At 43.1% G+C, this 23,084-nt stretch overlaps 1 protein-coding gene and 1 non-coding gene across 2 annotated transcripts in view; both read right to left on the minus strand.

Annotated features, from left to right (window-relative positions):
* The window catches only part of LOC126291921 (chymotrypsin-like protease CTRL-1), a 145,538-nt gene extending 124,946 nt beyond the window's left edge, over positions 1-20,592 (minus strand). Inside the window, exon 1 of the mRNA XM_049985654.1 lies at positions 20,449-20,592. Within this exon, the coding sequence (XP_049841611.1) occupies positions 20,449-20,494 (46 nt within the window). The 5' untranslated portion in view covers positions 20,495-20,592. The remainder of the gene's footprint in view (positions 1-20,448) is intronic.
* On the minus strand, positions 5,934-6,009 carry Trnav-aac (transfer RNA valine (anticodon AAC)). The gene has a single exon. It is a non-coding gene; the product is annotated as a tRNA-Val (tRNA).
* Positions 20,593-23,084: the final 2,492 nt, after the last annotated feature.

Consider the following 23,084-nt stretch of genomic DNA (forward strand, 5'->3'; position numbering starts at 1 on the left):
ATGACAAATTTTTCATCTTCGATACTGTGAAACAAATCTCTTCTGTTACAAGTTCTTTGCTTTCCATGTTTTGGGAAGTGGTAGTATGGACCAAAATAAGAAAAAAATGTCCAGCGAACATGTACTCTAAAACGGATATATATATATATATATATATATATATATATATATATATATATATATATATGTGTGTGTGTGTGTGTGTGTGTGTGTGTGTGTGTGTGTGAAAAGCACGAAAGAGTAATAATATGATTCATCATAATAAGCTGCACTACATATAAAGGATTGCAGCAACGTGATCGATGTGTGATATTGTAGGCAACAGTCCATTAATGTGACTACCTGTCAAAAGCCTGCGAGACATACGGGACCAGAACCAGAATCAGTGAGGTACCGGAGGATAGCAACAGGGATGTAAAGCCTGGTGACTCCAGTGTCGTGGCTAGCTTCTCTAGGCGAACAGCCCGATCGAGATGGTCCTACAGATTCTCGAGTGGGTGTTCACCTGGTGACATTGGCGGCCAGGTGAGTACGGTAAACTCAACCTGGTACTCTTCAAACCGCGCTCATAAACTGCCAGCTGTGTGACACATTGCGTTGTCCTGCTGGTAGCTGCCATCGTGTCGAGCAAAAACAACTGCGTTTCGGCGTGGACACTGTCGCCAAGGATATATGCACTCTTGTGTTTATCCATTGTGCCTTCCAAAAAGATGAGATAACCCAGGAAATGCCCTCTGGCCTGGACCCTTCTGCTGATTATTGCAGGGTGTTTGCTTTCAGTTGTTTCACTCCGTACATGCCAATGGCCATCTGTCTCATGAACCACAGAACGTGATTCACCTGAAAAGGCGACCTGTCCCCACTCAGTGGACGTCCAGTTGCATTATTGGCATCCAAATTCCGCCGATGAACAGCAGTTATCATGGGTGTATGGAGTAGGTGCCTGCTGTGGAAACCCAGACGGAGCCACGGCCATGGAGGAGACAGAGTTGGTACCCCTTGGTTCATCTGATTGGTCAGTTGCTCAACAGTTGCATGTCTACGAGGGGCGTTTGAAAAGTCCAGGCAAAGTCCGAGAGATGGCACCACCAGTGCGTATCGAGGTCATGTTTAGTTAGTAGCATCTTTGGAAAGGACACACACCAAGTTTCAAGCATATTGATCTATTTCTTTTTGTTTGGCATTCCTGTGAATCAAGGAAGTCGAGTGACTGTCAAGAAATGGACGAAGAAGAATTATTTATGAAAGGCGAAACGCCTCAGGAGATAAACATTAAGGTGACTCTGCACCTTCGATTAGAACAGTTTAAAAGTGGTTTCAAAATTTTCGGAGTGGCCATATGGCCACAAGTGATGCAGAACATTCTGGACGCCCTTTGGAGGTTACGACTGCAGAAATCATTGATAAAATCCACGATATGGTGATAGATGACAAAAGAGTTAAGGTGTGTGAGATTGCTAGTGCTGTGGGCACCTTGAATGAACGTGTAGGGAAACAGCCTACTCACGCCTTATAAAATCAGTCTTTCCATTGTGTGCCAGCCAGTCCACTGTAACTAGCTCTGACGTCATAGATACAATACTTTAAAAATCAAGTAAATAACCTGAAACGTTTCTAGCATGTCAGGAGTAGTACTAAATCAATATGTGTTGAATATCAGTTCAATAACTTTAACCATTTTCGAAATTTGGACGTTTTTCTGTAAAAAGAGCTAGAAACTTAAAAAATTATATTTAGATCCCTTTTGCATAATAATTTAGTAGAAACAGTATTCTGGATCTCACAAATTAAAATTTTAGTTGAAATTCATGATTTTCTGGTTTTTGTCTTAGAAATTAAGGAAGCAAGATACATTAAGTAGGCGAATAAATAAAGCTAGGATATTTAAATTTAAGTAGAAGGGAGATCCGCTATAATCATAAAAATGTGAGAAGTTTCAACAGAATAACTATAAAACTATAGCTATAGCGTATCTCCAAAGAGCAAGTTCAGAGCTCGTCTACTGCGTGTAATGTAATTAAATTAATTCTCTCGCAGAAAATATTTGACTTATCCACGTCAGACTTTTATTATGATTACTTACCTGTGTGCTGATTGCACATTTAAATTGAGAGCTTCATCGGCCATCAGCAAAGGAAGCAATGATTTATTCAATAACTTAAAGTGGTGCATTACTAGCCCAGCGGCTAGTCGGGAGAACAGATTTGATCAGGCGTTCCCTTAGCCGTCCGCACCGTGGCTTTATATGTAAGAACGCTGCGCGAGAAGAGGAAGGCCCCAGTTCTCTCCAGACGCTGATTAGCGCACCACCTGTGCCGGGAGTTGCGTCGCGTCGGTATCGTTGATATAAACAGCCTTGGATGCAGTAATAAGTTACTCGGGATACGCGTAACCATGAAATCGTTTTCGAGTGAAGTGTTAATTTTGGGATGACATTAATGATCTATCTTAAGTTTGCGTATGTCGTATTTTCACGTCCGCCGCAGAACAGACATTCTACCATTATTAGTGTGGCGTTTGATGAACATTATCATCAAATTGTGGCGAGCATTCACTTAAACATTTAATCTGAACAGTTATAGTTGCATCAGCGCATTAGACTCTGAACTGCTCTGGTAGTTGGATTGTGTGGATTCTTTTTGGTCTGTGACTTTCAGAATATAGTGAACATTTTAGAGAATGGTTTTTGATTATGAATCCCAGGCAATCTCCTAATTCCTCAAAGCTGTAAGCTGTAGCTATAAATGTATTTCTCAGATGAAGTGGGCACTAGGAATTCTAATTACAGGCTTCACGTTTTGCTAATCACTTTCTGGTTGCCAATATTGTAGTTAGAGAACCAGTGTTGAGAACGGCAAACAGCATAAATACAAAACAAATATTCTATTATTCCACCCACCGCCCCACAAACGGGTACGTAATATTTTGCATAAACATTTGTGTTATATCCACAGATTAACACCCATGTGGGAACAAAAGAATTTTATTAGTTGGAGCAAGCCCACTGCTTAATTTTAGAAAAAGATAAGCTTTCTTCGAAAACAAAAAGGCTTCTTCTCCTACCAAAATTTTATAACAAGCCAATGAATATGCCACCTTATTGAATTGAAATATTAGCAACTGATCTACATTTACATTCCTTTGTAGGGTTTTCTCTCGACGCTCTTTCCGGCGGATGCCGAGTTGGTAGACGGACGCAGAGTCCGGGGTAGCGAAGACGTGGCACCTGGACGTTCTGGCTGCGTCGAAGTCTCTTCCGGGCGGCAGTCCGCGGCGTCTCGAGACACCTGTTTCCCTTCCTTCCGGCTATTTAACACAGCGGCTCCAGTCTCCCTCCACTGATTCCGGAGTGATGATTGGCGGCCGTTGGCGATCCCTGACTGGTGGATGGTGATATCATAGTGTGACCATCCGCGCCAGAAAAAGGCTCGTGCACGTGTGTAGTTCGCGGCTGATTGAATGTTTGGCGGGAACGCCTCTAGCGCCGACTGGCGGAACGCGCCGGCACTAAGCTGCAGGCGCCGCTTAACTCTGCCGCGATAGCCGACCGTTGCGTTTGTCTGGCTGTGTGCGCTACGGCAATTTGGACATGGGAAAGCTATCCGCAAGATGGGTTCTGCGATTGCTCACGCTTGACCAAAAACGGAATCGTGTTGCATGGATGCTTTGCAGCTGTTCAGGAAGAATCCTCAGGACTTTAAGCGTTGTTTTCATCATTGTGGATGAAACATGGATTCTTTACTATACTCTGGAACCAAATAACAATCTAAACAATGGGTTATCAAGGGAGAATCTGCACAAAAAAGGCGAAGACCAGTCCTTCGGCCAGAAAGGTTATGGCGACCGTCTTTTGGGATTCGCAAGGGATAATCCTCATCGACTATCTGGAAAAGGGTAAAATTATTGCATGTGCATATTATTCATCGTTATTGGACCATTTGAAAACCGAGCAGCAAGAAAAACGCCGGCGATCGGATCGCAAAAAAAGTGTTTTTCCATCACGACGAATGCACCAGAACACACCTCAGCTGTTGTGGTCTCAAAATTAATGTAAATAGGATTCCAACTCTTTTCACATCCTCCCTATTCTCCAGACTTGGTTCCCTCGAACTGCTTTATGTTCCCCAATTTGAAGAATTGGCTGGCGGGACAATAATAATAATATCAATGGCGTGTGACGAGGGCCTTCCGTCGGCTAGACCGCTCACCTATTGCAAGTCTCTCGATTTGACGCCACTTTGGCGACTTGCGCGTCGATGGTGATGAAATGATGATCATTAGGACAACACAACACCCACTTCCTGAGCGGAGAAAATCTCCGACCCAGCCGGGAATCGAACCCGGGCACTCAGTTTTTTTTATTGCAGAGGGTAGCTAACCCTTTGACCGAGCACCCTGAACTACCGTGCCGGCTATCAGACTTGGACAATTCCTATTATTCGGAAGGGATCAACAAATTAGAACAGCGTTGGACGAAGTGTATAAGTCTAAAAGGAGGCTAGGTCCAAAAATAAAAGAGGTTTACCCAAATACGTAAGTAGTTTTTATTTATGCACGGACTTTTCAAACGCCCCTCGTATTCGCCTGTCCTTCACCCCTGACATCTATGGCCTATGGTACACTACAGTGGCTTCAGCGCTGGTTTTGGATAGCGCCACGCACAACTACATGCAAACAGGTTACAAATTTAGCTGTTTCGGAAATGCTTTCGCGCTTGGCCGAAAGCCAATGCTGCTCCCCTTTCAGACGTCAGATAAACCGCTCGTTTCCGCATTACGACGACGACTGCACTTACTTTCTCTTCCCCCGAGACGCTTCATATTCCATCCACTGGTAGCGCTGCCACCTGCTGTATGAGTGGTTACTTCACGTTGACTTCAAACACAAAAAAATGTTCAAATGTGTGTGAATTGCTAAGGGATCAATCTGCAGAGGTCATCGGTCCCTAAACTTACACACTACTTAAACTAACTTATGCTAAGAACAACACACACTCCCAAGCCGGAAGGAGGACTAGAACCTCCGACGGGAGGATCCGCACAGTTCGTGACATGGCGCCTTAAACCGCGCGGCCGTCTTCGAACACAGGCGGTAGTCACAGTCACTGGACTATGTACTGATGAAGTATAACGACGACGTGTTTTAATTTTTGCTAATCTGTGGACAGCGTTAACGAACATTTTCTCTGACACGTAGATCAGTGGAAATGATGGTATGGCATTGTTGGCCGGGAGGCCCCATGCGGGGGAGTTCGGCCACCGTATTGCAAGTCCTTTTTACCGCAATGAGAGTTTCACTCTGCAACTGAATGTGCGCTGATATGAAACTCCCTGGCAGATTAAAATTGTGTGCGAGACCGAGACTCAAACTCGGGACCTTTGCCTTTCGCGGGCAAGTACTCTACCACCTGAGCTACCCAAGCACGACTCATACCCCGTCCTCACAGCTTTACTTCTGCCATTACCTCGTCTCCTACCTTCCAGACTTTACAGAAGCTCTCCTGCGAACCCTTTTAGTTGACGTCACTTCGGCGACTTCCAGGTCAATGATGATGAAAATGATGATGAAGGACACGCAACACCCGTCCCCTGCCGGGAATTTTTTTGTTCTATATTGTTCGTTGAATTCGTTCGGGGCGGACGTCCGATGACACCCGTCCAGGTTCGTCGTTGATCCGTTCACTCAGTTTTTTATTACAGAGGATAGCGAACCCTCTCACCGAACACGCTGAGCTACCGTGCCCGCGGGGTGGCCGAGCGGTTCTAGGCGCTACGGAACCGCGCGACTGCTACGGTCGCAGGTTCGAATCCTGCCTCGGGTATGGATGTGTGTGATGTCCTTAGGTTGGGTCGGTTTAAGTATTTCTATGTCCTAGGGGACTGATGACCTCAGAAGTTAGGTCCCATAGTGCTCAGAGTCATTTGAGCCTACCGTGCCCGCTACCGGGAATCGAACCCGGGCCCCCTGCGTGTTAGGCAGAAACGCTACCACTACGCTACGGAAGCGGGCGTAGATCAGTGATTATAGACTAACACACTGACTGAAAATAAAGCAGAAAGTAAATATTAAACCACTTATTTATTCATATCACATTCTGGATAGTAAACGCTCACAATTTACAACGTCGCTGCTCACTGATATCGTCAACTAAAAGATTGGCTGATACTCTCAATAAATCATGGCGTAGTGCAAATGATTGTCATCACCTCAACAATTCTAGCGACCAGCTGTTGACCGGTGTTGACCTCAAGCGCACTCATGTATGGTTGCCTGCCGTTTCACGTGGGTAGTTCCACAACAGTTCATTGCGGACATACGGTTAGCTGGCAGATTTTGCGCTATTCGACCTCCGCTGAAATTACTTTCCTGTACACTGTATGTGCCGGTCGATATACAGCAGATTACTAAATGGCTAACCCGGTTCATGGTACATGCTACAGGTTGGCTGGTTAACGGCATCCAGGAGCAAAAAAAATGTTTGAGTTTAGTATTTAATATAATTATTGACCGAACTGGTAACGCTGTCATAATCTACTCTCCAAAAGGTGCAATCTCATGTTAAAAAGCTCACACAACAAGACAAGTATTACAGTTTGGAACTGTGCGTTTTTCTTGAGGTAACGTAACTGACGACTATTTCAACCTTGTACAAACTTTACCCATAATTTCAAACTTTCACCAACCTTTTTCTTGCTGACACCACTGCAAAATGGTGAAAGGAAAAAAAAGTGTATCCTGGAATGAGAAAACTCCAAATATCTTATAAGAAAATCAATGGGTTAAATTGACTATTTACGGGTTTTGCTGTTTTTTTTTCTTTGTATTGACAATTAGATAGATCAATTCAAATTCAAAACACTAACCCATTCTTAAAGTTACTTATTCTACATATGAAGAAACTGTAACAGAGCACACTGAAGAAGTCCTTTCTAAAATTGGCAAAATCTTCCATATAGTTGCAATTTATATAAATGCCACACATCTTCTCCGGCAGCTGTCAGATGTTTGTAGAATCCTGGACCTTCTTCAAGCAGACAGCACAAATATTACACAAGCAGTCGAACTATTGATAGATCTTTTATAAAGCACTAATACGGAACACTATAAGGATGTAACAAAAAAAAAAAAAAAAAAAAAAAAGCGCAACGAGCACTATCTTGCTAATGCGCTAGATCCAAGAGAGAAGATTAACTGCTGAACAAGAAGAAAGTGCAGAAAACTGGCTCATAGAGATGAAATCTTGAGTGAATTGCAAGTATTATGTCTCTTAGCAATGCTGAGTGTGTCACTATGTTTTCTGACGCAGCTGAACACAGCTCCATCCCAACAAATGATGGAAGATAACTGAGCTGAAAACAGCAAAAAAAGAGAAAGGAAACGTACCAACAGGATATATTACTTTCGTGAAAAGCCTTATTTCTTGCCCTGCCAGTGCTGCATCCATTGAATCTTCTCCACCTACAGGCTTGTTTGGTCAAAATTAATAAACAATTAAGGAGAGAACAGATATTACAAATCAGTGAAGATCTATAAATTTCTGCACACTTCCAAAAAGAACTCAATTGTGCTTTACAGTCTTTAAGATGGTACATCAATTAATTTCGGGAATTACAAATTATTTAACTGTGTTTCTTTGTATTGCAAGAAAAGCTAAAACACAATATTAATAAAATAAATACTTGAGACAGTAACTATTTGCTTTCAATAAATATGATGGCTCTTTTCAATTTGTGTAAGGCCAAATATGTAACATTTGGTACGTCAATTAAATTTTCGTAATTAAATATAGTACTTTTTTAAATAGAAATGTACCTCATGGCTGTTTTGCATCGTGTTAAATTACAACAACCTTCACTTATTGCATTTTCGCTGTTTATGCATAAAACTTGAGCATTGCCCATGACTTACTAATTTTTTACTTCTTTATTGCTGACTCTATTCCCAACACATTTTGCAGAAAACATCTACATATGTCACTGAATGTAGCTACAAAATTATGCCATTGTACTAGACACATATTTCAATATACGTGACGTCATAAACATTAAGATACGTGAAAAACTAGCATTTACCTGTAATGGAGAGCAAATTACTCAGACTTCACTCATCCAGTCTTTGATAATGAGAGCATTTAGCGACTTCCAGCAAACTTGAAATATAATTTCGAACGTTTTCTAAACTTCATCTCGCTTACATGCTTAACGCCTGATACCTGACATATTTAATAACTGGTAAAGTAATCAAACGTTTGAAACTTTTCACGCGTACGAGTTTGATTTTTTAAACGAATCTGTGCTGAGAGATTTACCGGTAATGGCTAATGGGTGACAAAGTAAATACAGCTGCCCAGATGGAATGTGGTTACACTCCTTTCCCACAACGTACGGCGGCCTGAAACTAATATCTCGCGATGAGCAAAGCAAAGTCTTCCTAATCACTTGGACTGCTCTTCGAGTAACTTGCAATAACCCGGATTAGGCCTCAAGTTTAGCAACTGAAATCATACATTATTAAATTAAAGATAATAATAGGAATAGTAGTATCGAAAACAATGCGGAAACGCTTGGTCAGAAGTCAACTATGAAACACCTAACTACGAAAAGAAAAAAAATTGGACAAAAATGACTAAGCAGCTTCTCTAAGAACTTTGCTTAATCCAGACGGGGATCATGTAGTAGGAAAATAGCATTGAGAATAGCAAAACAAAAGAAAGTCAATAATGGAGAGGCCAACAACTTCACGACAAAAGGATGGAACATCATTTGACTGAAAACGTCTGTTTTCTCTCAGGCGAAGCTACATCATCACATTACAGGGATAAAAGCAGGATGTCTATACGACAATGAATGGTTGGATTTGACTAGATCAGAACAAATGGAACAAAGAAAGCAGCGAGAGTAACATATTTAGAAACAAATGTGTATCTCTCAAACAGAATACATATTTTCAATCGTTCATCGCATTCCGTTGATCCCAGCAAGAAAAAGAAATTTTGGGTAAGTGAAACGACTCAAAGTTTATAGTAGCGAAAGATAAGCAAATCATAAACAAAAAGTAATAAATGTAGAGTAGTGAAATTTCGGGAATACATTTGTCTAGGTGACATACTTAAGTGATTAACACTGCAAGATCAGAGGTTAATGTAAAACTCAGTGAGGTGTTGATAATGGCGTCTTTGTCTCCTTAAAGGCATTCTTGATTAACGTAACATCACCACGTTTAATCTCAGAGACAACTAAGGCTCACGAACGTTACAGCGTGTATTTAAAGCAAACGTGATTTGCACGCTCACTGTGGCGCCACTCTTACGCAACTGGCGCTAAATCTGCATAGACATCAGCTTTCAGATGTAGAAACACGTCTTTGTCTCCTTAAAGGCATTCTTGACTAATGTCACATCACCACGTTTAATCTCAGGGACAACTAAGGCTCACGAACGTTACAGCGTGTATTTAAAGCAAACGTGATTTGCACGCTCACTGTGGCGCCACTCTTACGCAACTGGCGCTAAATCTGCATAGACATCAGCTTTCAGATGTAGAAACACGTCTTTGTCTCCTTAAAGGCATTCTTGACTAATGTCACATCACCACGTTTAATCTCAGGGACAACTAAGGCTCACGAACGTTACAGTGTGTATTTAAAGCAAACGTGATTTGCACGCTCACTGTGGCGCCACTCTTACGCAACTGGCGCTAAATCTGCATAGACATCAGCTTTCAGATGTAGGAACACGTCTTTGTCTCCTTAAAGGCATTCTTGACTAATGTCACATCACCACGTTTAATCTCAGGGACAACTAAGGCTCACGAACGTTACAGCGTGTATTTAAAACATACGTGATTTGCACGCTCACTGTGGCGCCACTCTTACGCAACTGGCGCTAAATCTGCATAGACATCAGCTTTCAGATGTAGAAACACGTCTTTGTCTCCTTAAAGGCATTCTTGACTAATGTCACATCACCACATTTAATCTCAGGGACAACTAAGGCTCACGAACGTTACAGCGTGTATTTAAAGCAAACGTGATTTGCACGCTCACTGTAGCGCCACTCTTACGCAACTGGCGCTAAATCTGCATAGACATCAGCTTTCAGATGTAGAAACACGTCTTTGTCTCCTTAAAGGCATTCTTGACTAATGTCACATCACCACGTTTAATCTCAGGGACAACTAAGGCTCACGAACGTTACAGCGTGTATTTAAAGCAAACGTGATTTGCACGCTCACTGTGTGCGCCACTCTTACGCAACTGGCGCTAAATCTGCATAGACATCAGCTTTCAGATGTAGAAACACGTCTTTGTCTCCTTAAAGGCATTCTTGACTAATGTCACATCACCACGTTTAATCTCAGGGACAACTAAGGCTCACGAACGTTACAGCGTGTATTTAAAGCAAACGTGATTTGCACGCTCACTGTGTGCGCCACTCTTACGCAACTGGCGCTAAATCTGCATAGACATCAGCTTTCAGATGTAGAAACACGTCTTTGTCTCCTTAAAGGCATTCTTGACTAATGTCACATCACCACGTTTAATCTCAGGGACAACTAAGGCTCACGAACGTTACAGCGTGTATTTAAAGCAAACGTGATTTGCACGCTCACTGTGGCGCCACTCTTACGCAACTGGCGCTAAATCTGCATAGACATCAGCTTTAAGATGTAGAAACACACCTACCAACTTTCGTTTATGTCGCACAACCCCTTCTTGATGTTGCGTTTTTTTTTCCGTCAGTATATAAACTGAATCGCCAAAGACCTTGACGCAGTGTTAACACCGGTTCCCGTCAGACCACAGAAGTTAAGTGCTGTCGGTCTGGGCTAGCACTCGGATGGGTGACCATCCGGTCTGCCGAGCGCTGTTAGCAAGCGCGTTGCACTCAGCCCTTGTGAGGCAAACTAAGGAGCTACTTGACTGAGAAGTAGCGGGTCCGGTCTCACAAATCGACATGCGGCCGGGAGAGCGGTGTACTGTCCACATGCCCCTCCACATCCGCATCCACTGACGCCTGTCAACCTCGGATGACACGGCGGCCGGCCTGTACCGTTGTTCCTTCATGGCCTGTTCGGATGGAGTTTAGTTTATGTAAACTTAATCTGTATAATAGAAAATTGAGCTACTGATTTTAACCGGGAGTAAACGCAGCATGATATTTTTGAACATTGGATCCGGATAAATAAATAAATGTCGTGTGACTAGGGCCTCCCGTCGGGTAGACCGTTCGCCGGGTGGAAGTCTTTCGATTTGACGCCACTTCGGCGACTTGTGCGTCGATGGGGATGAAATGATGATGATCAGGACAACACAACACACAGTCCCTGAGCGCAGAAAATCTCCGACCCGTCCGGGAATCGAAACCGGGCCCTTAGGAGTGACATTCTGTCGCGTTGACCACTCAACTACCGGGGGCCGACATACGGACAAATGAAAACGGGAAATGCGAGATTATTTTCGAACATGTCTCCCAGAAAAAACAAAATCCCATTGATACAGAAAGTTGCGAAAAATCTGATGATCGTAGGCCACGACGTTCTAAGCTGAGACATGTTCAGTAAGAAGGTTTTATACTCCCATATTCAGAGGAATCTAATAAAGAAAGCTGAAGCATTGCGTTCGGAAGATCGGACAGGAGATGACTCATTCCAATTGCGACTCATTGATATTGAGGACTGAAGTCGTGAGATACTATCTTTTTAAAACTAAACTCCGCCCGAACGGGACATGAAGGCCCAAAGGTACCGACCTGCCGCCGTGTCATCCTCAGACCACAGGTGTGACTGTATGCGGATATGGAGAGGCATGTGGTCAACACACCGCTCTGCCGGCCGTATGTCAGTTTACGAGACCGGAGCCGCTACTGCTCAATCAAGTCTCCTCAGTTCGCCTCACAAAGTCTGAGTGCACCCCGCTTGCGAACAGCACTCAGCAGACGGGATGGTCACCCACCCAAGTTCTTAACTCAGCCCGACAGCGCTCAACTTCGGTGATTTGATGGGAACCAATGCTACCACTGCAGCAAGGCCGTTGGCTACACTACCTTTTCACGCTCTGTAAAGTGCACAATTTTTTATTTGTAAACATTTAAAGCAGACCGCCAACGTTTGTATCACTTAAATCTTACGAAGAAGTGAATGAATATTGGTGCAGTTTTTTCCCGATAATACCTTATTATAGGTCTACAACTTTGCTCCCGCCGTGTTTTTATCTAAGTTCGAGAATTTTATTGTGAACATCTTACAAAAAATTTACGTTTCAAAGTATTGGCCATCTCTGGCCCCTACATTCTCCCATCTTTCGGGCAGCATACGAATCCCGCGGCGGAAGAACTGGGCGTCTTTCGAGAATATCCATGCATCGATCCAGTTTTGCACTCGTTCATGTGACAGGAAGAGCTGGTCAGCCAGGTCATGTGCCATTGAATTAAATAGTTGGTAGTCGAAGGGAACAATGTCTTGAGAATACGGCGGGTGGGGTAGGACTCCCCATTTCAACGTTTCCAGGTACGTTTTGGCGGGTTTTGCAACATCATCTTTACATGTCTGTCGCTGTGTGGTGGCCATCTTTCATAGCTCGGCTCAAACGTACCAACTGTTTTCCATAACGATCTCCTGTAACACTTTCCGTCGTTCCAGTAGCTTCGAAAATCTTCTCTCGCCCTCCATCATGTCCGCCTTCGATGTCAAAATCACTATTCTTGAAGCGTTGAGGCCATTCTCTGCATTTTCTTTCGCTAAAAGGTGCCTCACCGTAAGTCATATCCAACATTTTACGAGTCTCAATCGTAGGTTTCTTTATGTTAAAGCAGAAAATTAAAACTTCCAGCAAACAACAAGAATTGATCTCGTAAGCTGACATATCACTCGAGAATAACTTTATGATGCACTCACAAATCGACTAATATTTTGATGGCGTCATGTTTACAAACGCCTAACCTACCACGTGCACCACCACTTGCCGCTACTGCCATCTATTGTGAAACGACAGAAGCAGCGTTGTATGCCTATTACATTATCAGCAAAATATGCGAGGTAGTATTAATATTGTCTACAACGTCACTAACATGCAACATGAACAGCAAAAGTCTCAGCACACGTTACTTGCACATCTGTCGTTGACTCCCCATAAAAGAGAATAAACTGCGTCCTCGGGAATCAAGAAATCCTCAACCTTGTCACAGATTTGCTTTGATACTCATCTGACTGCAGATTAGATAACAGGCGCTGGTGTGGTCCTGAGCGAAAAGCTTAACGGCGGTCAAGAAATACTGTATCCAGCTGATTGCCTTAATCAGTGGGTTTCAGGAAACCGTGCGACAAAAGCGCGAACTGGGCTTCGATTTACCGGTGTTTTCGAAATCCATGTTGGCATTTCTTAACCCTAGAAATACCAACGCATTTTCCATCACGTGTACTACCAAGGGGGTTGGGGGATTGCTTTATGGCTATCACAAAAAATTTAAAAAAATCAATTGTGTTAACTGTTGTTAACTTTTATCAACAACGTCCTTTTTAAATACGCAATGACGAATAAGTAAGGTCTGGAAACTGAAAATATCTTATAGAACAATCGCCAGCAGTACCAAACGCATTTTCCGTGATCTGTACAAGAGGGGATGGTTACTTCATCATCACAACAATTTTTTTAAAAAATAACAGTTTCGTTAATTGTCACTGACTTTTGTTCACACATGTTTTTTTAAAGACGTATAGATGTGTAAGAAAGGTCCTGAATGTGGAAATATTAATATCACATTTGTCGCTAAAAGCCCCTTTCACTACGAAGATATAAATTTTTGGGCCACGTTTTACTGACAAATCACTACAAACAATAATTTTTTTTTTTCAAAATTTTGAGATATAAAGTGCATGGCTAGATTACATTTTCAAAAGGTGGGCATAAAGCAGCCCCTTCGCCGTCCGTCCTTGTAATTTCCAGGGTCAATGCACTTTTCCATTCATACGAACACTTTCTTTCTCAGTCAAGAATTGCCCCAGAATATAATGCCAGAAGACCGTGTGAGTACACAAAGGTGAAGTATGTCAGCTCTTCGTCGTGAAAAAGTCTGTTAGCTCATCGTTCGAACATTCTTATGTTACAAAGTACTGTCAGATCTGAATCGTTATAACTACGAGACTAATAAAGCGTGAAAAGTGGTGGAGTCTACAACGGATACATCACGTCTGTACATGTTTGTCGCGCAACATTTGTTTTGCTTATGGACGTCATCGCACCAGTGTTTACATATCTCGTTATACTGCTGCATGGGCGTACCCTGCGCGGGGCAGGACAGGGGGTGAGGGGGGAGGCAGCTCCCCCCCCCCCCCGGAATATATTCGCAGTTTTTTTTCTAGTTTACTGTTTTATTTAATAAGAAATGATGCATGTTTTCTCGGATTGTACAAGTGCATTCTTGTATTTAAAATGTTTATTAAAAGCAGTTTTTCACTGGTTTACTGTTTTATTTAATAAGAAGTGCTGTATGTTGTCTCGAGTCCTTGTTTCCTGAGACTAGTGTGACCTGCCCCCCCCCCCCCCCTCCCCCCTAGTTCAGATCCTGGGTGCACCCCTGTACTCTGCATTGTCTAAACGAACTGTAGAATCACTTTCCCAATGTTGAGATGGCTGTATCAGCACATACCGAAAGCCAAGAAATAAAAAAAAGTCGTACCAGCATAGGCGCTTGTGCGTGATCGTTATGAATTAGCTTTGTACAGTGCTTAATTTCTAAACTTTTAGGTGCCGGAACGCGGCCCCTTATACCACTTTCACGCCCTCCCCCCTCATCCTCCCCCCCCCCCCAGCCAACCACAGAGAGAGATTTGTGATAAGACTTACAATGAGAAACCATTTTTAAGAAAATACTGTTCTGGTTCCCATATAAACAAGAGCTCCCACCGCCTGCCGCCGTATCAGTGTCACTTCGCTCCATTATTCTGCTTCATACTTATTGGTACAAGTCGGTAGTCTTCGTGACTATGACATCATGTTTTCAAATGCTGCCAGCCGCAACAGTTGCTTTGTAGCTGCTCTATAAACGTGTGAACAACAAATGAACTGCAAGCGACTGATGTACATAGAGTGAGTGAGTAATATTGTTGAATATGAATTCCGAAAGTGCCTGTTGGATTGTTTGTTGGTTTCTCTGTGAGGCAGCGATGGCTAACAAGATAAATTGATTCAAAATGAAAAAGCCGTAACACGACCTGTCTGAATCGTGGACTACAAAGACTGAATTCACAAACAGACATACAGATAGGCAATTATGACTCGAGAACCACTTACGCGATTTTAAACGGCTGAACAGATATTCAGAAATATAGCTAAGAACCGACCCGATTAAACCAGCTTTCAAATAAGAAAACTTTCGTTTGAGATTTATGTTGGGGCAGACAGACAGACAGACTTACAGGTCAAACATGTACACCTCCGTTCTGCATTTGCTCCCCTCATCTGTATAGCGTCAACCATGTTGTAACAAGGGTACGGGCAGATAAAGATTGAAAGGCCAAGAGTGCAGTGGAAAAAGGGACGTATCGGATCGAAAGGCTGCCATCTTTTAGTCATACGTGCTCCATACGCACATTTGATTAGTAGCTATGACATAAATTACGACAAGGAATAAAATGATTTCGTGAAAGCACATCATACAGACGTTCACATTCAAACACGTCTTACGTTATTTATCTCTCGTTGACACACATCGCCCTGCTACTACATCGCTGAGGTTACTGGCAGTCGTAAACAAAAGGCGATATGTACCGATCACAACTTTTGAATGATACTCGCAACTTATCTTGAATATACTGTACGTGCGTACAAACACACGCACACACACAGTACCTCCTGCTCGTCACATCACTTTGGCAACCCATTGTCACGTTCACTTGTGCTGGCGCAGCGGCAAATTATAGTTACGCTGTGATTTAATACACTTGTACTATTCCTAATCTCCGGTACTGAACAGTTTAAAAAAAAATAAAAAAGTGTCTCTGGGAGGTGCCGGAACGCGTTACGGCCGAAATTAAGCCCTGGCTTTGTATAGTGCTTAGTGGAGTGCGAAAATAAGTTTAGCAAGGCGACATTGTGAAGAGCTTGCGGAACACCAGTACAAAGGTCGTTCAATAAATAATGCTCGACATTTTTTTAAAAAGAAAAGTCATTAATTTACATAGACAAACGTCCTTGTTGATGCTTCACATTTGATGTTTGTTCTGTGCGCCGTTGAAGTTTCAAACCGTTCTGGCAGATGGCAGAGCCATGGTACAGCGTCAAAATGACGTCTACATACGACTCACATCACAAGCAGTGTGTTGTTATTGAATTCTTGAGTGCAGAAAAAAAAGCTGTGGTGAACATCCATAAACATTTGTCTGCGGTGTATGGCGATGCTGCAGTTGATAGGTGTACAGTCGGGCGATGGGTAAGGGAAATTACAGCCTCACAAAATACAGAAACAGAATTCCACGATCAGCCACGGTCGGGACGTCCTGTCGCACCCACTGCTCCAGACACGATGAATCATGCTGGTGCCATTATTCGTGCCGGCCGGCGCATCACAACTCGACAATTGGCTCTACAGTTGAAACTTCCTGGCAGATTAAAACTGTGAGCCCGACCGAGACTCGAACTCGGGACCTTTGCCTTTCGCGGGCAAGTGGTAGAGCACTTGCCCGCGAAAGGCAAAGGTCCCGAGTTCGAGTCTCGGTCGGGCACACAGTTTTAATCTGCCAGGAAGTTTCATATCAGCGCACACTCCGCTGCAGAGTGAAAATCTCATTCTGGAAACATCCCCCAGGCTGTGGCTAAGCCAAGTCTCCGCAATATCCTTTCTTTCAGGAGTGCTAGTTCTGCAAGTTTCGCAGGAGAGCTTCTGTAAAGTTTGGAAGGTAGGAGACGGATACTGGCAGAAGTAAAGCTGTGAGTACCGGGCGTGAGTCGTGCTTCGGTAGCTCAGATGGTAGAGCAATTGCCCGCGAAAGGCAAAGGTCCCGAGTTCGAGTCTCGGTCGGGCACACAGTTTTAATCTGCCAGGAAGTTTCATATCAGCGCACACTCCGCTGCAGAGTGAAAATCTCATTCTGGGCTCTACAGTTGTTGGTCAGCATTGTTAGTGCGTCTGCAATGAACGAGACTCTCGGATATTCGAAGAGGTGCTCACAACGCGTGCGACGAATGCTTCCAGCGGACCGCAAGATTCAACGATAGGCCTATCATCTGAAATGTTGGAGCGTTTTGAGATCGACGCAGAGGCGTTTCTGTCACCGACCGTTGCGGGGGACGAAACCTGGACGCATCGCTTTGCGCCAGAAACAAAACGGCGGTCCATGGAGCGGCATCATCCTCAGTCACCTCAAAAGAAGAAATTCGAGACAACCCCCTCTGCCAGATAAGTCATGGTGACAGTCTTCTGGGATTGCAATGGCGTCATTCTCGTGGATGTGATGTCAAGAGGGTCAACCATCAATTCAGAGGTATACGTGAAGGCTCTCATTAAACTCAAGAACCGTTTCCGAGGTGATCGATCGGACAAGAATCCACCAGAAATATTGCTCCAACACGATAATGCACGCCCAGATAGAAGTCTGAGAACCTGGGAACACATCACCAAATTGGGTTCGACATCATTGCCTCATCCACCCGACAGCCCAGACTTAACACCATCGCACGTCCATCTCTTTGGGCCACTTGAAGATTCTCTACGGGGAACACACTTTGGAGATGACGAGAATGTCAGTCATGGGGTGAAAACACTGTTACGCCTACAGGACAAGAGCTTTACCAGCAAGGAAATACATGCTCCTTCATAACGTTATCGTGCGGCCATAGAACGTGACGAGCACTACGTAGAAAAGTAGGACATGGACAAGACATGTTGATGTATATTGTCACCAAAGTCTGACTCCTAACAATAAATATGTTCCGAGAAAAAAATGTGGGGCATTACATGTTGAACGACCCCGTACAACGAAAAGAGAGACAATAAAATTATTCGTTTGAATATGAGCGAAAATACGTAGTAAATTGCAAATTACAAAATAATGATAGGTTTCGTCTCATATGACTCGTAAATAAGCAATTAGCAAAAATATGTATTGTGACGGCGCAGTTAAAATGCTAGCTCCTTGAAGAGGTACCAACATGATGTCCATGGTTGAACACCACATGTTATGCTTACTGCTAGCTTTTGTACAGTCAATACTTTCTTTCTAAGTTATAAGTTATACCACAAAATTATTCCGTACAACGTTATTGAGTGGGATTATACAAAATACATCGGAACGTTGATATGTTTGTTTCCAAGATTAGCAATTGTACGACGAGCTAAAGTTACTGTACTTAACTGTTTGAGACGCTCAGTAATATGCTTCTTCCATTACAAGTTTTCATTAATAAGTATACCCAAAAATTTGGAGCATTCTACCCTAGTTTCTGACTCCCGCTCGCGTCCAACACATTTGTTGGTATGGCTTTGCTTGTTATACAGAATCGAATGCAGTGTTCTTTCTCAAAATTTAGGGATAGTTTATTATCAGCGAACCACTTAATAATTCTTTGGAAAATATCATTTACTTAATCTTCCGTTGTTTTCTCTCAAATGGGGTTTGTTATAACACTAGCATCATCTGCAGAAAGTTACAATTTTCCTTTTTGAGTGTTAAGCGGAACATCATTCACATATATTGAAGTGCTACGGCTGCGTCGAAACGGAAGTGAAGTTATGACGCTGAATGATTACGTGGCTGTCTCATCCGGCATAAAGCGGCTAGCAACAGTCAAAACTCGTCATTCGCCTGCCCTGCAACTATTATACTACTCAATGTAACCTGTTGTACCAAAGTAACTGATAATTAAATTACTGCCGCGCTGGATTAGCCGAGCGGTCAGCCGGCACGGCAGCTCAGCGTGTTCGGTCAGAGGGTTAGCAGCCCAATGTAATAATAATAATAATAAAAACTGAGCTAATCGATCAACAACGAACTACAACGGATGTCTTACGACGTCCGCCCCGAGCAGATGTAACGAACAAAAGCGAATAAAATGAGATAAAAAAAAGCGGTTTAAGGCGCTGCAGTCATGGACTGTGCGGCTGGTCCCGGCGGAGGTTCGAGTCCTCCCTCGGGCATGGCTGTGTGTGTTTGTCCTTAGGATAATTTAGGTTAAGTAGTGTGTAAGCTTAGGGACTGATGACCTTAGCAGTTAAGTCCCATAAGATTTCACACACATTTGAACAAAAAAAATTAAATTACTTATTAATACGAAACATTTGTTATGATTTTATCCCGATGTTTCCAGGAAAAGAATCTAGGGCGCAGAATCGAACTATATACACACAGTTTCTTTTTACTGGCAGTTGAATACCATCCGATTGCAGCAGTTATTGTGACCAATGAAACAGCAATCGATCGTGAATGCGCAAGCGTTGCGCACATCCGCGCGGTTGAACCACAATCTAATAAATAGTCACGACACTGTCTGGTGCGAAAGTTGGTTACAGTTTGACAAATGGAGCGGCACTATGGCTCCAAGCAGAGAGGAAGTAGACAATCACATGTTTCGTATGGATAAAGTTTGTTTTTAATTATTTTCTACTTAACAAACGGAGTAGTTATACTTTTTGCGTTCCATACGTTAGTAAATTACCAAGAGACATGAAGCATCGTGCAATACGTGTAAAAACAGCTGAACCACACCGATTTAATGACGTAAGCTACAAGTCATTCATGAAGAAATACTTTCGAATACGTGTGCATCTGCAGCTTACTTCGCTGAAAGCAAGAGAATATAAGCACATTCATGCATGAGAAGTATACATTTCTGTTATTGTCTGTTATTATTGTCATAGGCACTTTCCTTGGCACTTAAGTTTTTCATGGAGTCTAGTGTTTCACCCTATCTTATACTTCACTCCACTTTCTAATACACGAATATTTTCGTAAATGTAATAACTTTTGCTTCAATAGCGAATATGTCGAAAATTCTTGCCGTTTGTGGCCCAGAAGCCTGCATCGTTGGATAGGTATACAACGTCTTTCTCTAAAATCTCAGGTCTCCTGGTATTTGCTAGCATTTTTTTGTTATTAAAAGAAAACGACGTTGTTCAGTAAATAAATGTCTGTACATTACAAGAGAACCGTAAGTAAACTGTAGTGAAATTCATCGTTTCGTATCTCCCATGCTTAACGAAACTAATTGATCACAAATGTGGTGTAATTTTTTTAGTTATTGTCGATTTTTGTGGCATTACCCACTCTCCCTAGTGTAAAAACTATGTTACAAATCAACATAAACGTCAGTAGTCGTACTCATCCGATAACGTATTCAGAAGTGTTGCTTGTTGGCCCTTTGGGGCGCTGCTAACGCTGGGGTAACAAAAACGGGACGGAGTGTCGTGACTGTTACGTTAGAATGTGACAGAAGTGCGTGGTCTCTTAAGTATCTTACCGACAGCAACGTTGGCCAGCAAAACGACCACTCCACAGCTGATCATAGCGGCGACTGGACCGAGCTCCGCCAAACAATGCGCGACCGGAACAAAAGGATGCGCCGCTGTGCCATCCGGTACAGGAAGCGTGCCATCAGACAGCCCAGTATGCCCCTGGCCGCTGGGCACACTCGCACGTCACCTATCCGACCTTCCGCGTTTGATACGGACGCAGATAGCAAATAGTGTCACCGCTTCGGGAGTTCCCCGCACTACCTTGCATAACGTGCAGAAAATTGTACTTCATAATCCACAACAGAGCAACATGGCACATTGATTAGCACACTGGATTGGCGTTCGGAAAGATGATGGTTCAAATCCGCTTAACAGCCGCCCCCATTTGAAGACGTAAAATGTACAACAGTCATCTGTTCCAGACGGTAGTGACTCGGTGCGGCAGACTCCGTATATACGAGGGGAAGTCAAAACGTAAAGGGGCTTTTGCAATTACTCGCCGTAAAGCCGTCGGCACACGGACCGTGCATTCTAACGCTGAGTTTCTGACGTCATAGCGTGGAACAGCACGTTCGGGAATCTTTCCGAGAGTGCACAGCGATATCTGGCATGTCAGATATTCTGAGCGTGCGTCTGAGCGTTGACCAATGAGATGGCACAACGCCACCTACGTCACGCGCACGTCGTCTCCCTTCAGTACAGAATTATGAGGCGCCATATTGGAATTCATTTCAAGCCTATATGTATACAAAAAAAAGTAGGGCCAAACTATCAGGAAACATTCCTCACACACAAATAAAGAAAAGATGTTATGTGGACATGTGTCCGGAAACGCTTAATTTCCATGTTAGAGCTCATTTGAGTTTCGTCAGTATGTACTGAACTTCCTCGATTCACCGCCATGATTTCATACGGGATACTCTACCTGTGCTGCTAGAACATGTGCCTTTACAAGTACGACGCAACATGGTTCATGCACGATGGAGCTCCTGCACATTTCAGACGAAGTGTTCGTACGCTTCTCAACAACAGATTCGGTGACCGATGGATTGGTAGAGGCGGACCAATTCCATGGCCTCCACGCTCTCCTGACCTCAACCCTCTTGACTTTCATTTATGGGGGCATTTGAAAGCTCTTGTCTACTCAACCCCGGTACCAAATGTAGATACTCTTCGGGCTCGTATTGTGGACGGCTGTGATACAATACGCCATTCTCCAGGGCTGCATCAGCGCATCAGGGATTACGTGCGACGGAGGGTGGATGCATGTATCCTCGCTAACGGAGGACATTTTGAACATTTCCTGTAACAAAGTGTTTGAAGTCACGCTGGTACGTTCTGTTGCTGTGTGTTTCCATTCCATGATTAATGTGATTTAAAGAGAAGTAATAAAATGAGCTCTAACATGGAAAGTAAGCATTTCCAGACACATGTCCACATAACATATTTTCTTTCCTTGTGTGTGAGGAATGTTTCCTGAAAGTTTGGTCGTACCTTTTGGTAACACCCTATATATGCCGTTTCTGAGCACCAGAAAATTGAGAATCACTGGAAAACCCGTTGTTAGTTGTGTGATTCGTTCCAATAAATAATGAGAAACATCATATTCGAGGCAAAAGAAGTATTGTAAATTGCGTATTATGAGAGCAGGCTATTTGAAGGCAGCAACACACTGAAGATCCACCCGAAACGCATTGTTCTTGGTAGAATTTGTTATAATTAAATTTCAGTTAGTAACATAATTATCTACCATTAACGTTTTCACTAAGGCTTAACATAATATGATTAAATACAAGGAGTATCTTGTTGGTTTAGCGTAAAGAGTTGCGTCTCTGTCCCGAATCTGAATTGAGGCGGTGGTTCCCGTCTGAACACTTCCGAATTTTTTTCCTAACATTCGCGTTTTTATTAGGTTCTGATACTTTATTATTAGTTTAATATAAGTATATGCTATAATATTTGACTTTATGTAAATATAAGTTTACCTTTTTTTTTGAGGGGTGACTTTGTTCGACTGACTTCATCTATAGGACAGCTTGCGCCACTTGTATAAAGATATTTTGTTCCTCTCTCTTTTACGCTTCGTAATTCACATGTTGCAAAGACTCTGCTACTGGGTAGGTACAGGGATCAAGTAAACTGACCTTGGGGTTTTACTAAACTGTGAGAATGATGGAATAATGTTTATCTTATACGCTGAAGTATTCCAAATTTGTACCGCACTCTTGGTAATGGAACTTTTATAAGCCTTTGTCCTTATTGATTGGACATGGTATTTTCCTTTTCGTGGACGGTGGAGGAAATGTGCGTTTTAATAGAGCTAACGTGTTAATTTTACGCGCGCCCGTTGAGTAAACAGTGTTACGAACTAGAAACATACCTGAAACTGCCGCTGGAGTGCGTTGCGATCGCGTATACCATGTTGGGGCCCACGTACCGTATTCACAAGTAGCATCGTTCCTTAGCGTTCAGCAGCACGTTGAACTTGGCACGCTCAACGTTAAGGTTCGACAGCACGGTCCGTGTGCCGACGGCTTAAGGCTTAGTAACACTGCTAGTATCCAGGGCTGGAGTACTGTCGTGTGAAATAATTTTATACAACGCGTCACTGTCATTCCCGCGTTAGTCGTATTGTAGCAGA

The sequence above is a fragment of the Schistocerca gregaria genome, chromosome 9 (assembly GCF_023897955.1).
Source record: "Schistocerca gregaria isolate iqSchGreg1 chromosome 9, iqSchGreg1.2, whole genome shotgun sequence".
NCBI classification, from domain to species: domain Eukaryota; kingdom Metazoa; phylum Arthropoda; class Insecta; order Orthoptera; family Acrididae; genus Schistocerca; species Schistocerca gregaria.